General features: G+C 37.1%; 2 protein-coding genes across 3 annotated transcripts; both read right to left on the reverse strand.

The window, feature by feature from the left end:
* Window positions 1-1,445: 1,445 nt before the first annotated feature.
* Window positions 1,446-4,103, reverse strand: LOC145015515 (uncharacterized). Of its 2 annotated transcripts, none has more exons than XM_078973999.1 (4): window positions 3,869-4,103; window positions 3,112-3,163; window positions 2,523-2,571; window positions 1,446-2,034 (listed from the first exon to the last, which is right to left on the reverse strand). In XM_078973999.1, exons 2-4 carry the CDS (start codon window positions 3,133-3,135, stop codon window positions 1,532-1,534), a joined length of 576 nt encoding a protein of 191 aa, XP_078830125.1. In that variant the 5' UTR covers window positions 3,136-3,163; window positions 3,869-4,103; the 3' UTR covers window positions 1,446-1,531. The 2 variants fall into 2 exon arrangements, with proteins under 2 accessions (XP_078830125.1, XP_078830124.1); XM_078973998.1 differs by having other exon boundaries at window positions 1,446-2,039; window positions 3,869-4,102.
* Window positions 4,104-12,995: 8,892 nt separating this feature from the next.
* LOC145016035 (uncharacterized) lies at window positions 12,996-17,514 on the reverse strand. The gene is made up of 2 exons (XM_078974471.1): window positions 16,611-17,514; window positions 12,996-13,483 (listed from the first exon to the last, which is right to left on the reverse strand). The coding sequence occupies exons 1-2, from the start codon at window positions 17,512-17,514 to the stop codon at window positions 12,996-12,998; spliced, it is 1,392 nt and encodes a 463-aa protein (XP_078830597.1).
* Between the last annotated feature and the right edge of the window lie 6,042 nt (window positions 17,515-23,556).

The following is a 23,556-nucleotide window of genomic DNA, read 5'->3' on the forward strand; positions in this document are numbered from 1 at the left end:
ACCTCTTGGCGGTTGTAACAGAATATGTTTGGCTTAGTGGCAGATTTGGAGGATTTCGATAGATTGTGAAGAGGTTATCATAGGTACTATTGACGAGATTGGGTGTAAGAAGTTGGTAGGGTTTCCGTCAAACGATCGATGAAGGTGATTGGCAGTTGTCCCGTCGATTTTCAACACTGGGAGGCGGCATTTTTGCGTATTCTGACGACTTTGTGGTGGAACCAATAAAATTAAAAAGAATTAGTATTATACAGTTTAAATTATAAACCCAATAAAATGATATTTATTATTATTATTATTATTATTATTATTATTATATATATATATATATATATATATATATATATATATATATATATATATATATGATAAATTAAAAGTAATAACCCAATAAAAAGAATTAACGTAATAAAAAAATTAATTAATTAATTAAAAGAAACTGTTAATCCAATAAAAAAATTTATTAATAGATAAATATTATATGTTAAAAATAATATTTATTAATGTATAATAATCGAATAAAAAAAATCAATCAAATAAAGAATAATTTTTAAAAAAATTAAAAATTAATAATATAATAAAATAGTATTTATTAATATATAAATATAATATAACAAAAATTATATTTATTAATATATAATAATCCAATACAAAAGAATTAATCCAATAAAGAAGAGTTAAAAAAAATTAATATAATATTTAAAAAATATTTATTAATATATAAATATAATATATTAAAAATAATGGTTATTGATATATAATAATCCAATAAAAAATAATACAATAGGAAATAAATTTAAAAAAAATAATAATAATAATTAAAAGAGTCAATGTATTATAATGCAATAAAATGAAAAATGGAAATGGTCATTATAATTTGGTAAAAAGATAAATTATCGAAATGGTTCCTAGGTGTAAATCTATCATTTTCAGTAAGTTAATCGTCAAACTGTTAAATTTAAAGACATAGGGAACAAAACCACCAAATAAGGATTTTTTTACTAATAATTTTTTTTTTAACCTTACATAAAGAAACTAACAAACCATAGGAATTATTTTTGCAATTTTGTCAAAACTTTTTAACTACCAGCATTTTTTCTTCTTACTTAAATTTACTATAAGAACAAAATTATACTACAAGATAAGCAGCTACAAAAATACCATCACTATGGCTACTATTTTTTTTTTTTTTTTTGTCATTATAGTACTTTTTACCTTATTAAGACGTTATGTTCTACAAAATATATATCATAAAAATAAGTAACATGTTGAATTCACAGAATTTTTCGACTTATCACATGTTAATAGGTTTTTGGGGCATATGATAATAATAAAGGACAACTACAAGCAACACATAAATATGGTTCATCGACATCCATGATGTGAAAGGATATATATGTTTGTAATTTACCAGATACATATAAAGAGTAGATGAATCCAAATAATTTCAATCAAAGATCCGATAGCATTTTACGTTTCCTTAAATTCCAAATACACATGCAATTCCATTTCCATGGTAAATTTGAAAGCATTACAAGGATGTTTTGGATTTCTTGTTGGGTACCAAACATTCTGTAGAAACAAATTCAGCCATAAACAGCAACTTCATCTCATCCCAAGTAAACTTGCGATTATCGACTTGCATGCTTAAATTTTGGATACCTTGCCACCATCTGAAAACCTCTCCTTCCTGTGGCAATGTGTTGAATACAAGTTCAGCTTTGTCATACTCTGACAACGGAAAACTCCGGAAATTGCTTTCTACTCTCTCTATCCATTTACAAAAACCTTGTAGACCATCAAACTTCTCAGGGAAAGATGGTAGAAAATCCTTTGGGCCTATTTCAACTTCTGGCTCTGGCTTTGGCTTTGGCTTTGGCTCTGGCTCTGGCTCTGGCTCTGGCAGTAGACGATATCTTTTGAAATGCTCTTCAATAGTGTGTGCACTAGTGTCCAGACCTTTGAGTGTGTTTGACATGGACTCAATATCATTCAGAATTTTATTTATATTGTTGGCCAACAAACCCAAACTATCTACGCTGAAAAATATAAACAAATGTACTTTACTTTGTATATACAACCATAAAAAGCTCAAGTGCAAAAAAAAAAAAAAAAAAAAAAAAGATAGTTTATAACAAATCAATTCCTTCTCAAAATTTTCTCTGATTCATTAACATATTCAGTTCTAAACCCCCTTTACAAATCAATTCTCTCACTCACACACAAAACCCTAGCAAAATATTGGAATAGAACCACCCTTGTTCCAATACTTTCTTTTAGACGGACGGTTGAAGTTAAATTGCAAATTTATCAAGATTGTTTAATAGAAAATTAATACTAATATAAGGATTTAAAAAGATCATAAATTTTTTATTTTCTTTTTTAAAATACAATATTTTGATGTTTATGAAAAGTAAATACTATGATATTGATGTTTAACACTGACATATACGCAATTCTTCCACAATTTTTTTATAAAGTAGAAATTATGTCATTCAAAAATAATAAAAATATCTAGTAACCTGGAGTCAAGGTGTCCTTGATCATGATCCATTTCTTGTGTCTCGCTACCTGAATTAAAAAATTTAAATTCAGTATAATGGTTTATTTTTTTTCCACACCATATTCTAATCTTGGAATAAAATGTAATCATACTCATCCTAATAAAACCTTAATCTTCCAACCAAAGGATTTACACCTTAACTCTTTCAAGATTTCCAATCGATATTTTGCATTTATATATATGGATATTTTTTAGTTATAATAATTTTTGTAGAGAGTGTTCTACGTAACAATAAGTTGACCAGTATAAAGCATCCAAAGAGAAAGCCAGATGTCAAAAGTCAAAACCCTACACCTTGATGACCGATCTAGAGTTTTGGCTGTTCCATTCTCCATAGAAGAAGGCATTACTGGCGTACGTATAAGTAATTAGAGACTTACATAATTAACTAATCACAACTTCAACATTTTAAATCAACTTCTTCTTTGTATATCTTTTACATTAAAGGATGGATAAGTGCTAAGTGAGTATCTATAATTCTAATTGAACATATATATTTACAGGAAGCTCTTGCAACAGAAAGTAGCAATTGCCAGTTGCATACAAACCTGATCCATTCTTCTTTTCCCCATCCATCTGCGGTTGGTTGACTTTTGAAGCCTGAATAAGAGTTCAAAAACCAAAGCCCAAAACCAATTCAACTGCCTTGTGATACACATATGGATAATTCATTCACCAGATCCCAGTTAAAATTACCCAATCACTGTTAATTATTGATGCAGACTACATATGCTTATGCTTATGCTTATGGTATGCATGTATACATGTACATAAACTGTTGTATTCATACTTAAGTTGTTATAAACGGACAAAATAAATATTACATAATTCTTTATGTAAGAAAGCTAATGTGCAGCATACAACAGATCCATGAATCACGCACATAGAACCTTGGTAAAATCAACCCACGCACAAATTTTACATTAATATTCGACTTTTCTTGTCCCCCTTCAAACAAAGCCAAACTAAGATGAAAATGAAACAACTTTGTAAAGGCATGTTATCCAATAGTCAACAGCTCCCTCCAATTACGATTATCAGCAGTGATGGAAAAAAAAAAGTATTTTTTTTTATCAATTTCAAACTTTTTTACGCCTAAATTTGATGCAAAATAAATAAACTTAGTTTCGATGAACCATTGAAACTTATTAAAAAAAAAAAAAAAAAAAAAAAAAAAAAAAACACAGAAAACAAACCCTAGAAAAAAAACTTAACAAAACCATTGTCCTCGAATCGGGATCGTGATCAGTATCAGAAATCAGTAATGAAATTAGTAGACTCGGAAGATTGGGTTTTCACGATTACCGTTATTATGTAAAGCAATCGTCCCCTGATTTGTCGGCTTCTCCTCCGCCTCTACGGTGTACCGGAACCCTAAGGTGGAGATGGATCAAATTTAGGCGTAACATCAAACCCTAAGCGTATCCCCTAGGCCGTGGCCCCTTGAACTGTGAAACAAATACCCAATCCACCAATCACATACACATAACTTCGACTTTGGGTCTTTTATTTGAGCCGGATATATTCGTCCATTCAATGATTCAATCCCTTGTGAGTTTATATAAATCTTTCTTGATTCTAAATAAATTCTTTTGATAAAAGAGAAAAAAAAAATAATAAGTAGATTAATAAGTTAAAACAATAATATCGAAAATGAAATATACAAAGTTATAATTCATGACACATTTAAAGTTTAAATCATTCTTTAATTTTAACTTTGGATAATATTGAGGAAAAAATTATTATATTGCCTCTCGGTCAAAACGTTGAGGGCATGACATATTTGAAAAAATAGCTTATTTTCCGATATTAGATCATCTCTAATACATCTTCATTTTTTCCTTAAAAAATGAAGTAAAAAATAGAGTAAATAGTGTTTTACCTACAATTCAATTCAATTTTTACCCTATTTGTATCCCCAAAAAATATATTCCTAGTATATTCTATTATTTCAACTTATATAGATTATCAAACACACCCCTCTACTAATTTAGTTTTAATAAATATATAATCTATATTTTTTCATTACATTAATATTAAATACAAAAGATTATATTTATAATAAACTTATAAATAAATATTATACATGCATTTATAAAAATATTACACATACACATTTTTAAATAAATTTTAAATAAATAAATAATAGTATTGTCACTTGTTGGTTTTTATTAGATTATTATTGTAATATATAAGTTAGCTACATGTTTAATAGCATATGTTATCGTGTTTGTAATATATATTTTAATTATTAGTTTTTTGTAAAATATGTTATCGTTTTTTAAAATGTCAAATATGTATTCAAAATTTTATATGAATTTGATGAACAATTGTTAGGCGTGTCAGACCCAACAAATAAAATGGGTACAATAGACTCCAAATACACTGCTTTAATGCACTAAAAAGTTGTACAAGGCAAGCAGGGTCGAACCACCGAGACACGAGACAAAAGTCTATACCTTTTTGCACAAGGTACTTTGGTCACAAAGAGGGGGTTTGTTTGCAAAAGTAAATAACTAAATAACAATCTACTTTAAAAGCATGCACAAAATGAAATAGATTTGTAAACAAATTGATTGAATGGTTCTAGTTCTAGTTCTCAATGTTGTTGTTCAACTTGATTATGACTTGATCTAATTCAAGATTGCTATTCTATGTTGGTACTGAAAGATATTAACACGCTCTAATAACTCACGCTTGCCAAATTATCTAACCAAAACACGCTCTTTGATTAGACCTAGCTTTACTAATTCAACCTAAACACGCTCTTAGATTGTATTGAAAAACTGCATTAAGTTTTGTACAAGCTTCCCAACAATGTTCATTTCTTCTCATACGCTCGGAAGTGTGAAAACATGTGATATATGTTTTACAATAAGAAAACTTATTGCTTGTTACCAATTATTAACTCAATAGAACGATTAAGTGCCCTAAAAGTTAATTAACTGCATAAAAATTCAATTCATGAAAGTGGCCAATCAAACACAAATCAAATTCAAGGATTCTAGTTTAAACAAAAACATAATCACTGGAATAGAATCACAAATCAAACATCAAATCATATGCTTCAAGTCAAGCAATCAACATTTTTTGAACAAGAACTAGAACTAGGGTTTCTTAGCCACACATGGCTAAGAACAAATCAAACAAGAATGAGATGGAATTGGAATGTTTAATCCTTACAAAAATGAAGTCCAAATGTTTGCAATGATTAAGTCTTCTCAAAAGCTCCAAGAATTCTCCCAAAATTGGCCTAGATCGCCAGAAACTACTCCCAAAACCGTTTTGTCCTTCAAAATGACGTCTCCTCCTCTTTTATTAAAGTTCACGTGACTTGCCACAAGGCCATGCGTTTTTAGCATGGCCATGCCTTTTGCCCATGTGTTTTTTGGCATGGCCATTTGTCTTGACCATGTGTTTTTTCGGCATGGCCCATGCTTTTTGCTAAAATTCCAAAGAGTCTTCACAGTTGGCTCCATCTTCATGTTTCCTGCCATGGAATGACCGGTTCATCTTTTCTTCATGTTCCAAAGCTCTACGCTCCAAACATATAAGCATCCATGCATCCAAGCTCCACGTTCCATGCTCCATAATGCCTACAAAATAAATCAGAAATAGTGAAGTACCAGGCATTCTTAATGAAATATGCAATTACCCTAATAATCAACTAAATGCAAGAATTATAAAGTAGAATGCTATAAATAGATGGAAATAAACATGCAAAATAGGTGCATAAAATGCACCTATCAAACCTCCCCAAGCTTAAACCTTTCTTGTCCTCAAGAAAGAACAAAATTGAGAATCAACCTAGAGAAGACGATAGGCGACTAAAAAGAAACTAAGATGAAAAGAATGGAAGGAACGAAAAGGACTAAATGGAATTAAGAATGCGTGCATGCAATAAAAGAAGAACTAAAGAAAATAACATATGTACATAAAGATATATTTTTTTTTCAAACATTAATGCAATGAACAAAACAAACGAACATATTCAATCCAATTAACCTCATTATGTCCTACAATCGAAGGTGTACCTGTCGGGCCTTGAGATAACTTGACATTAACCCCACAAAGATATATAACAAGTAAAACAAGGTTTTTAGCCATTCCCTAACGCAACTCAACAAAATCAAAAGTTACAACACTTGTTTATTTTTACAGGTATTGGGTTAGCACATGGAACAGATTATGGTCTTACTCTCGTGAAAACATGTGATGCAAAATATGCTCATTTTCATTTTTCAAATCATGACAATGACCGACTCCAGCTATTTGTTGGCTGACAACAATCTTTTTCTAAAAAATATTTTCTAAAAATTCCCTAATATTTACCAAGATTGGTTACATGTTTCAAACCACTTACACCAGTCAAAGTAGTTTACGGTCAGTCCCAATGTTTACAACCAAACATTTTTCAAACATATTATTCAATTGAACTATAAGCATAAATATATACAAACTATCTAATTATATTTTTCTGCAAATAAAGCTCATGGCTTCCTTTGAAGTCCGTGTAACGGGCTTCCAACCAACACATCCAAATCAGATGACCTTAGTGTGCTAGATTTAAAGAGATCCCTCGGGTTTACTTGCCCGAACATCAAAGGCCACAGATTAACTTTATTTGTTATTATTAAGTTCATGACTTTCTATGGAACCCGTGTAGCGAACTTTCAACCCAATCAGTCCCAAACAATTTTGCTTTAGGCAATTAGGTGTAAAACACCCCTCGGAGTTTACTTGTTCGAATCCCAAAGGTCACAGATTAACTTAATAATATTTTTATTTATTTATTTATTTATTTATTTATTTATTTATTATTATTATTATTTATTTATTTTGGGGGGACTGATGTAAACGCGCAAAGACCCGTAAGTATAGTCGGAAACAATGTCCCTAAGCAGGGTATTTAGAAGGGAATAGGTAGAAAAGACTTTTTAGAGCGCTGGAGAATTCGAGTCACTGAAATTTTATATTCATTTTATGACTCTTTGAAATTGGAGTTTGGACATGAATGAGCAATAACTCATAAGATCGATCGTGTGTTCCAAGGGCTAAACTATATCTCTCTTTATGATGCGGTGTTGATAACTTTATCATTTTTTATTTTGCACGAGTAGCTACGGGAGACGTGTTCGTGTGAGATTGGTTTGCTTCAAGAGTTTTAATGAAAAACGAACAAGTTCTAATCTCAAGCCACGACTAATCTACCACTTCAACTTATTCAAAAAGATTAGGTTTCTTTAGATTGATTTTTTTTTTTTTTTTTTTTTTTTTTAATTTTTACAAGCATGTTGAAACTAGAACCTAGTACAAAGACCTTTTTTTTTTTTTTTTTTTTTTTTACATGCATGTTGAAACTAAAACCTAGTACAAAGACCCCTCCCCAAGCTTAAGATCAAGCATCGTCCTCGATGCTCGGAGAGGGTAGGGCAATCTACTAGCCGCGAGGGGCCCAACGCTGCATGAACTGCATGGCTTGTTGTACCGTTTGGGTTAATTGTTGCACGTCAGCGCGAATGTCAGCAACAGCTTGATCAAGGTGGTCAAAACGCCTCATGTATATGTCGTGGTACTGAGTTGCCCGCCGGGTGTAGAAATGACGTGCAGTCTCTACTGGGGCAGTAGAAGTGGACCCCCTTGCAGTGGGAGCAGTGGAGTGAGCGGGAGGAATAGGGGTGTTGTCGCTCGGGATGGGCGCGGGAGCGCGTGGGATGGAATTTGCAGAAGTGTTCTTTGGTAGACACCACCGAGTCTTAGTGATGTCCTGCTGGAGTTGGAGAGAGCTGAAATCCCCAGCAGGAACTCGGAGGTGTGGCTCACCTTGCACCAACCATGTGATACTACCATCACATTCTTTACGGAAGAAAGATGAGGCTACAAGGACATTGGATGTGATGGTATTAGTGCCATGCGTGATTTTCTCGAGGTCCGGGCGCTTGCTCTCAAAAAGCTCGGCACAAACAAGGCGGGTGGCAAGATAGGTGATAATCCCGCCACAGTGAATAGAGCCCGAATCGCTAGTAGAGATCTTAAGGAGTTTGGAAGCAAGGAAGGCGCCAAAATGAGGTCTCTTCAAGCCGGTGACCATGCACCAAAGAATTTCTAACTCCATTTTACCGGCTCTGCTAACGTCCTCTTGGGGGAAGACAAGGTTGGCAATAATTCGGAGAGCCACCCTTAAGACTGGATGGATGATATGAGATGCTTTGGCGGATCGAGCCTCATACACATCAAGTCCTGTGATTTCCTTCCAAAAGGCTTTGGCTTGGGCTTTAAAAATATTATTCTTCTCTCGCATGTTGCCTAATTTAGGACCATATGTATTGAATTTAGAAATCCCAACAAACCCACTAAGATCGTCTAGACTCGGTTTAAATTGCATACGCATGAGACGAAAAGAGAGACCTTTTGCATTGTCATTGAATTCCAAAGATTGTAAGAATTTAATGGTGGTGTTTTTATATGATTCCATTGGTGCCAAAGTGAGAAGTCTCTCCTAACTGATGTTGCTAAACAATCTATGGACACCATCATAAACGCCTAGTTCTTGGATGTGGGAATATCTACAAACCGTTGTTGAGAATATTTGCGGCCCTTGAGGTGAAGGAATCGCTTACGTTGCTCAAGAGAGTCGTGAATGATGGTGGTGACACCATATTTGGATTCCCATTGTTCTTTTGGTTGTGGTTTTTTTCGTTTTGGCATGATGACAAACCGGATTTCTGACAAATGGGTGGCGCCCAAAGATGAGAACACAACTAGACAAGCACGAATGAACAATTATATGAAGCACAAGAACGGGTTCACAATGATTCCAACCAAACAATTTTAAATTCAAAGCGTAAAACTTGAGATATGGAAGTAATTTACCGTTTAAACGCTTGGATTTGAGGTGTTGGCTTGTATGATTCAGTTCATCTTCAACCTCAAGAAGGCTTGAACTCTTCAATGGTGGAATGTCTAATTGGAGATGAAAGCTTCGAATCTTCCTTCCAAAAGCGCCTCCCCAAGCTTAGTCTTGAACCCTTGGTGGCTTAATCTTGGATTAATTGAAGAAGAAAATCGAAAAATTGATTCCGATTTTGAAGATTTCTCGGTTAGATGTGAGGAGGGGGGAAGACGAATGCACGATTGCGAGACCAAGTGATCGATCGAGGCTTCTGTTTGGATTCGTCCGTGAGTCTAGTCGTGCGCTTTTCTAAAGGATTTCAGGGGCTGTGCGTTTTTTTATATTTTTTTTATTTATTTTATTTTTTTTATTTTTTTTAAGGAACTTATCAATTCGCACGGGCCATGTGTTTAGGCCGTGCGTTTTTTTGGGAGCCCCGTGCGGTTTTTTTTCTGTTTGCAACAATCTTCGACGACACGCATGGTCTAGAACCTAGGCCGTGCGTTTTGGCCTTTACCCATGCGATTTGGAGCCAGCCCATGCCAAAAAATTTTTTTTCTTAAAAACCTCGAAGTGGCAGCATGGGCAAAAATTATGACCATGCGTTTTAGCATAAGACCGTGTGTTTTTGGCTTACCCCGTGCATTTTCTTTCTGTTAACATGAAATTCACGATTTTTTTTTTTTTTTGTATAAGCAAAAACATATTTTCTTTGAGCATTAAATAGAAAAGTTATTTGCGCGGAACCCTCGAAAAGACGTAAAAACATTTCAACACGGATGAAATAAATCAAAATAAAGAAAATAGAGAGAAATACTCCCGAGTTGCCTCTCGGTTAGCCGCCCTTGTTTCAAGTCTTTGGCTCGAATTTGCTCTTTAGATTCACTCAGTGTAGTCCGGGCGTTCCAAGCTATCAACCTCCATATCTTTCTCTTGGAAACCTTCATAGAAAACCTTTAACCTATGGCCATTAACTTTGAACACTTTTCCAGTTTTGTTACTCTTAATCTCAACTGCACCATGATCAAATATATTAGTAACAATGAACGGTCCTACCCACCGGGACCGTAACTTACCAGAAAACCATTTAAGTCGAGAGTCATAGAGTAATACCTTTTGACCAATCTCAAAGGTCTTACGGGAGAGGTACTTATCATGGAATGCTTTGGTCTTGTCTTTGTAGATGCGTGAACTCTCGAATGCTTCATTTCTTATCTCCTCCAGCTCTTGGATCTCTAACTTTCGTTGAACACCCGCTTCATCCATCTTCATGTTTAGCTTTTTGACAGCCTAGAAAGCTTTGTGTTCTACTTCAACAGGGAGGTGGCAAGCTTTTCCAAACACAAGTCTATAAGGTGACATCCCAATTGGAGTTTTATACGCAGTTCGGTATGCCCAAAGTGCATCTTCTAATCTCAAACTCCAATCTTTGCGGTTTGTGTTCACTGTTTTCTCAAGTATGGACTTGATTTCTCTGTTTGACACTTCAGCTTGTCCATTTGTTTGCGGGTGATAAGCTATGGACACCCGATGTTGGACTCCATACTTCTTGAGAACTGATCCAAGAGTTTTGTTGCAGAAGTGTGTGCCCCTGTCACTAATCAAGGCTTTTGGAGTTCCAAACCTACATAAAATGTTAGCCTTAACAAAATCTACAACAACTTTTGCATCATCAGTTCTTTTTGCCTTTGCTTCTACCCATTTGGAAACATAGTCAACAGCCAAAAGGATGTATAAATTCCCAAAGGATGAAGGAAAAGGACCCATAAAGTCAATACCCCATATATCAAATATTTCACAAACCAAGATGGGGGTCAAGGGCATTTGGTTTCGGGAACTCAAAGAACCTGTCATTTGACATCTCTCACAACTTTTACAAAAAGTGTAAGAGTCATGAAAAAGTCGGGGCCAATAAAATCCACAGTCTAAAATTTTCCTGGCAGTTCTTTGAGGACCAAAATGCCCTCCACAAGCATAACTATGACAAAAGTTAAGAATAGATTGTACCTCATGTTCTTCAACACATCTTCTTATTACCTGATCTGCACAATGTTTCCAAAGGTACGGTTCATCCCAAATGTACCTTCTCGCTTCTTTTTTGATCTTATCTCTCTGTGACCTCGTGAGCTCGGGTGGGAACTTTCCCGTGACCATGAAGTTGCATATATCCGCATACCAAGGTGGTGTTTGGATAGCAAACAAATGCTCGCCCGGGAATGTGTCATGGATGGGAATCGCATCTTCGGGTTGAACTATTCGGCTCAAATGGTCGGCGACTAGGTTCTCTTTCCCGCTTTTATCTTTGATCTCAATATCGAACTCTTGCAAAAGCAGCATCCACCGTATTAACCTCGGCTTCGAATCTTTCTTGGTAAGTAAGTGCTTTATGGCTGCATGGTCCGAGTATATAATCACTTTAGTTCCAAGGAGGTATTGTCGGAACTTCTCTAGTGCAAAAACAATAGCGAGTAACTCTTTTTCTGTTGTGGTGTAGTTGCATTGTGCACTATCAAGGGTCTTTGATGCATAGTAGATGACATGGTGTGCTCGACCCACCTTTTGACCCAATACTGCCCCTACAGCCGTGTTGCTCACGTCACACATGATCTCAAACGGGAGATCCCAACTAGGTGGTTGGATGATTGGAGCAGAGGTGAGTAAATCCTTCAAACAGTCGAAGGCATCCTTGCATGGCTGAGTGAACTCAAATTCAGCATCTTTTTGGAGTAGTTGACACATCGGCACTGTAATCTTTGAAAAATCTTTAATGAACCGCCGATAGAAACCTGCATGGCCAAGAAACGAACGAACTTCCCGAACATTTGTCGGGTAAGGAAGACTTTTGATAACATCTATCTTGGCTTTGTCAACTTCCAAGCCTTTTCGAGACACAATATGACCTAGAATCAATCCTTTGTCCACCATGAAATGGCATTTTTCATAGTTAAGTACAAGATCTGTGTCAATGCACCTTTGCAAATTTTTTTTTAGATTGCTCAAACATTAATCAAAGGAGTTCCCATAGACTGTGAAGTCATCCATGAAAACTTCAATGATGTTTTCAACATATTCAGAAAAAATGCTCATCATGCATCTCTGAAATGTTGCAGGTGCATTGCATAGACCAAAAGGCATACGCCTATAAGCAAATGTGCCAAAGGGACAAGTGAAGGTGGTTTTCTCTTGGTCTTCCGGGGCTACCGGAATTTGATGAAAACCCGAGAAACCATCCAAGCAACAGTAATGAGATTTACCCGCCAATCTCTCTAGCATTTGGTCAATAAATGGCAAAGGAAAATGGTCTTTTCTCGTTGAGGCATTCAACTTTCTATAGTCAATACAAACCCTCCACCCGTTTTGCACACGGGTTGGCACCAAATCTCCCTCAGAATTCTTGACAACTGTGACCCCTGCTTTTTTCGGGACTACCTGAACGGGGCTCACCCATTTACTATCTGAGATAGGGTAAATCATACCTGCATCCAAAAGCTTCATGATTTCTTTCTTTACCACCTCCATCATGGGTGGATTCAGTATTCTCTATGCTTCTCGAGTTGGTTTGAAGTCCTCCTCCATGAGGATCTTATGCATGCACAAGGAAGGGCTCAACCCCTTTATATCAACAATTGTCCACCCAATAGCTTTCTTATACTTTTTCAGCAAAGTCACCAACTCATCTTCTTCTACAATGGACAGCTTGTTGGAGATAATGACAGACAAAGTCTTCTCTTCCCCAAGGTACGCATACTTCAAATGATCTGGAAGAGTCTTCAATTCTAGCTTAGGTGCATGTACAACAGAAGGAAGAAGTTTTGTGTCAGAAATGGGCAATTTCACATTGCTATTATCATACCTTATTTTCTTCTTTTCTTCCATGCTCTCCACAATTTCCAACAACTCTTCATCTAACTTGAAATTTTCTGCAATCTCTTTGACTGACTTGCTATCAAGATTCTTGCTCAAAACTAACTCCAACAAATCATGGTTAGTCAACTCAAAACACTTTTCAGTTAAAGGTTGGATTATATCTGTCACACCCCAAAACCAAGAACGGCGGAAACGTTCTGGGGCGGAGGACGTCATGTAAGTATCACAACACAGTAAATGTAAATAAGCAATCAACATCTTCCATTGCATTAAATATATAATTCTAATACAAGCGTGTTCTGTACATTATAGACACCAAAAATAACGTATATCAAAATAATAAGATGAGTCTTGAATGCGCTCCATCTTCTCAAAAGCTGGTCTCGGTACCTGTCTACTGATGACCTGAGAATACAAGTTATTTTGAAAGAGTTTATCAGCATTAAGCTGGTGAGTTCATAAGTATTTTAGTATCGGTATTTGTCATCCGAAAATGTTTGAACATGTATAAAGTATAAGTTTGTAAAATGTATGTAAAGATTTGCAATTGTTCGTAAAAGTTTGAATCTCTCAGAAAAACCTATATTTTCTATTAAAGTAGCCTTCTACCAAGGCTTAACTGTTTTGTATGCTCGTTTTATGTAAAAGTGTGTAATTTCCCAAATGTAACTATCATTTAACAAAATATAGTTTGTACATAAACGTTTAAGTGAGGTTATCACTAAAATATGTAATGGGTAAATTAATGTAGTACTGTAGCCTTTGTATTATAAGACTACTGCGGTACTAACTACCTTAAACCGGATTTATATTAAGGCATTACGTGATAAATTGCACCATACTATTGACTAGTAACAACGACAAATGAATGGTCGTAATAACGGAATGACGTTTGGCACCCGCAGACCTGCAGGTCCGGCTGTAGCTAGCAGCAAGGTGTAGGATTGTCAATCCAGTATAAATCTATACGCAAACTCAACGCTCTCCCTTCAAGAGAATTCTGGCTACAACTCGAGCCATGACAGTTAAGTCATGCTCCGATTTAAATCACAATAATAAAGTATTCATGTATATGTACTGTTTCTCGTTCTAGTATATGTATATGTATTGTTTCTAGCATCATTGTATATGTATTGTTTCTAGTATATGTATATGTATTGTTTCTAGCATCATTGTATATGTATTGTTTCTAGTATATGTATATGTATTGTTTCTAGTATCATTGTATATGTATTGTTTCTAGTATATGTATATGTATTGTACTGTGTTACCCCGATGGTAACTAACTATTGATGTACTGATAAATATGAATATGGAAGTACTTTTATGTCTATACATGTATATATTATATATAACTAATGTTGAAACGACTTTCGGATGGTCACCCGAAGCTCCACCAGACCACATCCAAATCGAGGAAAAGGAAATAGGATAGGTGGCTTTCCTAAGCCTTTTAAACATTATTTATACATCTATACGTATATGGGCATGCAATTTATAAGAAGTAGAACAAAGTTTAATAAAAGCATTTGATAAGTAAAAAGAGTTTGTAAAACGTTTGAAGTGAAACAGTTTGATAAATTGTTTGAACATTTGTAAAAATCGTTGTTTTCCTAGTTATTAATCACATGTGATTAAAGGCAATCACATGTGATTGAAGCAATAACTATAAGTATTTGACTTGTATCCCCCCCATAAAGTGTTTAAAACATTTAAAATTATTTCAAAGGTTGATTCAAGGGGTATGAACTCACATGTGGTGAGTTGCTTGAATTGAGGTATCGGGTACCGTGCTAAGTGTCAAACGGAGACTTGTTCACACGTACGAGCCTAGTTATCATATAATAAGCATATATATAACCAATTAGCCACATAATAACTTAACAAAGTAAGTTAATACAATTAGGAACATGTAAGCACTCTTGTGAGTGTTTAAGGTTCAAATGGTTGCATCTAAGTTGTTACGGGACAAGGCAAAAGGGTTTGAAACATCAAATGGCCTTGTATAGGAGTTTACCACCCAACAAACCCCACATCTTGGAGTTTACGGCCGTAAACTCATGGGTTTATGGCCATGAACTCCTCAAAGGTTGGTTTTGGGTGTTTTATGGTACTATCTTGGTCCTAGCTCACTCCTAGCTTTGTTGGAATAACACATGAAGTAGTTTAAGGCTCTAGAATACTCCTTAATGGAGTTTTCGGCCCAAAGTCCTCTCACCCTAGAGTTTACGGCCGTAAACTCCTATGGGGTGATGGCTTTTAATTGTTTTGAGGCTCTTAAACATCAAGGATGGCTTCCATGAATTTATCTAAGGCTAATGGGGACAAGAGGCACACTTTTGTGCCTTCACTTGGAGTTTACAGCCCAAGATATGTTCCTTGGCCGTAAACTCCTTTCAAGTAGTGGTTTTGATGTGTTCTACCCTCCATTCTAGTCCCAAGTATGCAAGGTAAATTGTCTTAAGGCCTTAGGTGTGCTTGGAATGATTTTTACTTAAGGAAGAGGGGTTTACGGCCCAAGATCCTTTCCTTGGCCGTAAACTCCTAAAACCTTATCATTTGGGAGTGTTTTCGAGTCCAAAACAAGCACAAGTACTAGTGGTTAAAGTCCTTAGGCTCAAGGAGGCAAGTTAGGGCATGTTTGTCCATTAAAAAGGGGTTTACGGCCCAAGAGTTCTTTGGCCGTAAACTCCTCTAACTTTGTTGATTTTGGTTGCTTTTTGGTCCATAAAGATCATACACAAGGTCCTTTACTCGTTGTCTAAGACGGAATCGGGACTAGGAAGCCATTTGGCTTCGTTTTGGAGTTTACTCCCCAAGAACGTTCTTGGGCGGTAAACTCACGGATCTTGTGTTTTGGACATATAAATGATGTTATAAGGCATATAGGAAGCATTAAAACATGTTTAGGAAAGCAGACTCACAATCCGGGATGAAAACCCGAAGATCCGTCAGAGAGAATTGGCTTTTCTCTAGTTGGAATTGTGAATAATGTATTAATTTTATTCAGAAAACTATTTATAGTCCTGGAATATTTTGGCAGAAAATATTTTTATTCCTGATGTTGGACTGTAACATTATGAAACTTGAAATGCCCAAGTTTCACAAAACCAGGAGTATCCACTCTCCTGATATCATCTAAAACATAAACCCTAATGTACACAAACTTGTTCGGAAAAGCTTGAAAATCACAGAAACTGAACTAGCTTCTATTGAATAGATGATGTTCGCACAAATGGAAATTTCGGGTTGTCACAATATCAACAAAATTTATGCAATGAACATCACTTGGGTACCCCATTGCTTCATAGATATTGAAGTTGATGACCTCCCCATCGAATTCCACGGACAATGTACCATTGTAGACATCAATTTTTGTTCTTGTTGTTTTCAAGAATGGTCTACCTAAAAGTATGGAACTCGAGGATGGATGGTCATCATCTCCCATATCAAGCACATAAAAATCTGCAGGAAAGACAAGCTCATTAACTTGCACCAAAACATCCTCTAATACACCTTTTGGGTGTACTATAGAACGATCTGCAAGTTGGATGATTACCCCTGTTTTTGTTAAAGTGCCTATGCCAATAGATTTATAAACAGAATATGGTAAAACATTAATTGAAGCTCCTAAATCTAGCATAGCACGGGGGACATACAAGTTTCCCAATTTGCAAGGAACGGTAAAAACACCTGGATCCTTGCACTTTGGGGGCATCATTTTCTGCAAAACTGCAGACACATTTTCACTTACTTTCACTGTCTCATTACCTCGCAGTTTCTTTTTAGATGTGCAAAGTTCCTTAAGAAACTTAGCATACCTAGGTACCTGTTTGATCGCATCTAAGAGAGGAATGTTGACTTCAACTTTCCGGAACATTGCCATGATTGCACTATCTTCTCTCTCTTTTTTGTTGCTGCTCAATCTTGATGGAAAAGGTGGTGGTGTGATCTTTGCTTCTTTCTCTTCCGGCTTCTTTTGCTCCACCATTTCTGCTTTCTTTTCATCCTTCTTTGGTGGTTCTTCTATCACCAACTCCTCTTCTTCTTCTTCGGGTATCTTCGGGCCGTCATATTTCTTTCCACTCCTTAAGCTAATTGCACAAGCATTGTGCTTTGGGTTCTTTTCAGTTTGAGGAGGTAGCTTTCCTTGATTCTCCATTTTGCTCACCGATTGAGCAAGTTGTGCCATTTGTTACTCAAGATTCTTGATGCTTGCCTTGGTCTCTTGTTGAAAACTTTCGGTGTTGGTGGCTAGGCTTTTGACTATGTCTTCTAAGGACATACTTGAGGATCCAGCTTGTTGAGGAAGAGGAGGTTGTTGTTGTTGGGTTTTAGCCATAAGAACTTTCCTATGTGCGCATGCAAAACCCTATTGCTCGGATCTAGGCTTTCTAATAAACATGCTTGTGAATCCAAGACTTCTAATAGCTAATTAGGTTAAACAATAACATTAATATAGATCTAGAATCATACCTTTGAGTTCCTTGTTGATCTTCTTGTCTTGGAGCTTCTAGAGTCACAAATGTCACTCCTCTAATGGTTCACAAACACCAATAGCAAGCAAGATGATTTAGGAGAGAGGAGAGGGGAGGAATTCGGCCAGAATAACCTTGCTTAAGGCTGTATGTAAGTTGTGTACGAATTCCACACCCCAAGGGCCTATTTATACTTGTAGACTCCTTAAGGGTTCACCCTAAACCCTAATTGGATAATCTTCACTTAAGGCTATCCAAATCCATTCCTTAGATAACCCTGTGGACGATTTTGAGCTATCCTAAAGCCCCTAGAATCCGTCCAAGGTCAACCCTAATGGATTTATAGTCTAAAGCTTAACTATCAAACAATTGACAGTTTATACCCTCTTATTTAATTAACCTCTTTAAGTCACCAAATTAATACTAATTAATTTATGACTTATATTAATCAAATAGCTAAATATTATTCCTTATAATATTTACTCTCTCTTAACAAATCATCCTTCAAGTTGCTATGGTGAAGGCAACCCAAAAGGACCATGCACCACCGAATATAGTTATAGCCTTAGACACTATTCCAACAGTCTCCCACTTGGATAAGTCTAGTAACTATACGAGTATAATACGGTTTGCAATCGTAGCTCTCAAAGACGCTGTCAACTCTGATCTAATCAATCTTGTCCTTTAGATAAGGGATCGTACAGTCCTCTGTTAGATATCATGCTGACAATCCTATGGAATGGTTAGTCTAGCATTTTAATTTCTCGATCTTCGATTTATTTGACATAGAACTTAATCGAACATATCAATTCAGTTCTGACCGGGCCCGGCACATAAGTCAAATCAAATCATCGAGTGGCCAAGATATCTCTTCTACCCTCTTAGGATAAAATTTACAGATAAACTTCGACTTATATGCATTTACTTATTCATTAACCAACTATACACAACAATGCGTTTTATAACATCAAGTTACTGATGCGTTTTCGCATTATCAATGCACAATCAATTAACAAATAATAAACCATATATCTAGGTTTTAAGACCATATGATATTATCGTCTTGCGATCACCTTTTATATCGTATTCCATAAGGTGATTCCAGCAAGCGCGGGTTTATTCCAATGCTCAAAACCAGTTCGTAAGCACTCATGAACGTTGCAGCAACTCTTGCTATGTCTAACACCATTTAGACACTCTACACACCAATTCACGACAATCTTCATTCATATCTACTCCCAACATATGAACGATTGTGGACCATTTGAATAATTCGATTATTCCTAATAAACTCAATTATTCTGGAAGTCAAAACATGCAAAGTGAAACAATAGTTAAACAACTAACATGTGATAGTAACTTTACTCATAAATAAAGCTTCTTTATTTAATCATCAAATGTTAATTACATTTATCTATTATACGTTTCCAATACTATCTAATCTATGCTAATATCATCCTTCAGCCCAATACTCCTAGCATGCTGTAAGTGCTTAACCCTACTCAGTCCCTTCGTAAGCGGATCTGCTGGGTTATCTTCTGATGATATCCTCTTCACTACGAGTTGTCCTTCTTCTACACGATGTCTAATGAAGTGATATTTTCTGTCGATATGTCGAGATCTACCATGATCCCTCGGTTCCTTGGTCAAGGCAACCGCACCTTCGTTATCACAGAAAATCTCCACGGGCTCCTTTATGGCCGGTACAACTCCAAGATCACCGATGAAGTTCTTCAGCCATATCGCCTCCTTCGACGCTTCGCTCGCTGCGATGTACTCTGATTCGCACGTTGAATCAGCTACGGTTTCCTGCTTGGAATTTTTCCACGTCACTGCTCCTCCATTTAGGGTAAAGACCCAGCCCGACTGCGAACGGTAGTTGTCCCTGTCGGTTTGAAAACTGGCGTCACTATACCCTCGCACCTTTAAGTCATCACTCCCTCCAAGGACTAAGAACCATTCTTTCGTTCTTCGAAGGTACTTAAGGATGTTCTTCACCGCAATCCAATGTGCTTTGCCAGGGTTCCCTTGATATCTGCTAACCATGCTCAAAGCGAAGGCTACATCAGGGCGAGTACAAGTCATAGCGTACATGATTGAGCCAACTGCGGAAGCGTATGGTACTCGGCTCATTTCTGCTATCTCGGCTTTGGTACTCGGACTTTGAGTCTTACTCAACTTGGCATTTCCTTGTATCGGTAGTTCTCCCTTCTTTGAGTTTTCCATACTAAAACGTTTTAGTACCTTCTCCAAGTAAGTATTCTGACTAAGTCCAATTAGTCTCTTACTTCTTTCTCTTACTATCCTTATTCCCAATATGTAAGAAGCCTCTCCGAGATCCTTCATAGCGAAGCACTTCCCGAGCCAGGACTTAACCTCCTGCAGAGTCGGGATGTCGTTTCCTATGAGTAATATGTCATCGACATATAGAACGAGGAAGCTTACTACACTCCCACTGGCTTTGACATATACACAAGATTCGTCTTCGCTTCGTACAAATCCAAACTCTTTGACTTTCTCATCGAAGCAAAGATTCCATCTGCGAGACGCTTGCTTAAGTCCATAAATGGACTTCTCAAGCTTACACACTCTATTCGGATGCTTCGGATCCACAAACCCCTCTGGCTGAGCCATGTAAACATCCTCAGCCAACTTTCCGTTAAGGAAAGCGGTCTTGACATCCATTTGCCAAATCTCATAATCATGAAATGCGGCAATTGCTAGCATCACTCTAATAGATTTAATCTTCGCAACTGGCGAGAAGGTCTCATCATAGTCAACTCCGGGAGTTTGAGTAAAGCCCTTCGCGACCAATCGCGCTTTGTATGTGTGTACGTTCCCATCCACGTCGGCCTTCTTCTTGAAGATCCACTTGCACCCTACGGTCTTACGTTCGGGCACGTAATCAACCAAATTCCAAACTTGGTTATCGTACATGGATTGGATCTCGCTATCCATCGCCTCTTTCCATTTCGCAGACTCCGGGCCTGCCATGGCTTCCTTATAGCTATTAGGTTCATCAAGATTTATTAGTGTACAATCACTAATATACGTGTCCCCTTCGGTAGTAATATGAAAACCATAAAACTGGGGTTGAACTCTAAATCTATCGGAACGTCTAAGAGGTAAGGATTCGTCAATCGGTTCAACCGGAGTTTCCTCCTCGGGTTGAACGCCAGCGGTAGAGGTTCCTTCATCTATCGATTCTTGAATCTCTTCAAGTTCGATTTGCCTCCCACTGTCTCCTTGGCTTATGAGTTCTCGCTCTCGGAAAACTCCTCTCCTCGCAACAAAGATAACATTATCTTTCGGTCTATAGAAGAGATATCCAAAGGAAGTTTGCGGGTAGCCGATGAAAATACATCGCTCACTTCGAGGTTCAAGCTTGTCGTGAGTATCTCGTCTTACGAAAGCCTCGCAACCCCAAACCTTGATATGTGCCAACGAGGGAACTTTCCCCGTCCACATCTCGTGAGGTGTTTTGGCAACCTTCTTGGTAGGGACTCGGTTAAGGATATGGGCGGCAGTCTCTAAGGCATACCCCCAAAAGAAGATAGGTAGCGAAGCACGACTCATCATAGAGCGAACCATATCCAATAAGGTTCGATTACGCCTTTCTGCCACACCATTCAATTGTGGTGTCCTAGGAGGCGTCAATTGCGAAACTATTCCACACTCCTTGAGATAATCGTGGAATTCAAGACTTAGGTACTCTCCTCCTCGATCGGATCGAAGCATCTTGATTTTCCTGCCCAATTGATTCTCCACTTCATTTTTGAACTCTTTGAACTTTTCAAAGGTTTCTGACTTTTGCTTGATTAAATAGATATACCCATATCTACTATAATCATCGGTAAAGGTCACATAGAAGCGGTTCCCATCCTTCGTGGTTGATCTAAAAGGTCCACATACATCGGTATGTATTAGGTCTAATAGTCCCTCACCCCTTTCACAAGTACTCGTGAAGGGTGACTTAGTCATCTTTCCAAGTAAACAAGATTCGCATGTGTCATCTTCCCTAAGGTCGAATGACTCCAACACTCCATCCTTTTGGAGTTGGGCTATGCGTTTCTTGTTGACATGTCCAAGACGACAATGCCACAAGGATGCTTTATCCATGCTAGTGGAAGAATCAATATTCAAAACATCATTTCCTAAGTTATCAACAATCATAACAGTTTCATATATTCCATTACATGGTATAGCTTCAAAGTAAAAGACACCATTTAGATAAGCCAAAATAGAACCATTCTCATTATTAAAAGAAAATCTAAAACCTTGTCTATACAAACCATGAAATGAAATGATGTTTCTAGCCATTTCTGGCGAATAGCAACAATTGTTCAAATCTAAAACTAAACTATTCTTAAGCACTAAAGAATACACTCCAATCTTGGTCACAGGCGACGATCTTCTGTTTCCCATGATTAGATTGATCCTTCCTTGCTCCACATCCCTACTTCCTTTTAGTCCCTGCACATTAGAACAAATGTGATAACCACAACCGGTGTCAAGAACCCAAGAAGTAGCATGATTAGAATCGTTAGATTTTATTGCATATATACCTGCGAAAGATGGCTTGATCTTTCCTTCCTTGATGGCTTGCAGGTAGTCCGGGCAGTTTCGCTTCCAATGTCCTATCTTGTGGCAGTGGTGGCACTCTGCCTCCTTCGGGTTAGAGCAGGGCTTAGAGGGATCAACTTTTGTCCCACTAGAAGAGGAACCATCTCGGGCTTTCACCTTTCGATAGTTGTTTGAAGAAGCTTTCCTCTTCTTTCCCTTCCCTTGACCAATTGCCAAGACAGGAGCAGCGGATGGATTGGGAGTTGGTGCAACAGACTTGTCCTTGAAATTGCTCTCAGCAACCCTCAAGAGACCTTGGAGCTTACTTAGAGTGACCTCCTCTTTGTTCATGTGGTAGGTCATCCTAAATTGATTGTACATCGGAGGCAAAGAGTGAAGCACCATGTCGATCGCCAAGTCTTCGCCGAAGTCAACATTTAACTTGCGAAGGCGGTCGACATACCTTTGCATCTTTTGCAAGTGCACGGTAAGAGATTCTCCATGACCCATCTTAGCGGAAATCATGTTAGTGAAGATCTCGTAACGCTCTTGTCTCGCGTTTTGGTGGTACCTCTCCAACAAGTCTTGATGCATCTCGTATGGATACATGTCCTCGTAGGACTTTTGGAATTCGGAGTTCATGGTGGCGATCATGATGCAATGTACTTTCGTCGCATCTCGCTCATGAGTTTCAAAGGCGGTGATTTCAGCGGGAGTAGCAATTTCGGGGTTGATTTTCTCGAGCTTTTCGTCGAGGACATACTCTTTATCCTCATAGCGAGCAATGGTGCGAATGTATCTTATCCATTCGCCAAAGTTCGTTCCATCGAAGGTGACCTTTTGGCAAAGGCTCATCAACGTGAAAGAACTAGCAGCAGCGTTGTTTGCGTTTGACATCTATAGAAAGGACAAAGATAGATTAGAACAAGAATCCCTAATTATCACCCAATAAGAAAAATTAGGGCTAGGATCCAACAATAACATTTACATACTAGAAAAGGGATGCCGTAATCCAACATGCAAATAAATTGAAGGTAAGTGAATGACGATTCACTAATTCTCCATCACAAAACTTAAACTTTTAGTCCTAAGTGTTTTCGAGAATTCCTAGGTTCGGATGAGATTCATTGAACTATTCAATGGCATGTTTAAATCTCGATATGCCCCTCTTGTTTGTGACTGGGATGCCGAGG

This window comes from Lactuca saligna, chromosome 9 (genome assembly GCF_052625555.1).
Source record: "Lactuca saligna cultivar CGN05327 chromosome 9, ASM5262555v1, whole genome shotgun sequence".
Lineage (NCBI taxonomy): Eukaryota > Viridiplantae > Streptophyta > Magnoliopsida > Asterales > Asteraceae > Lactuca > Lactuca saligna.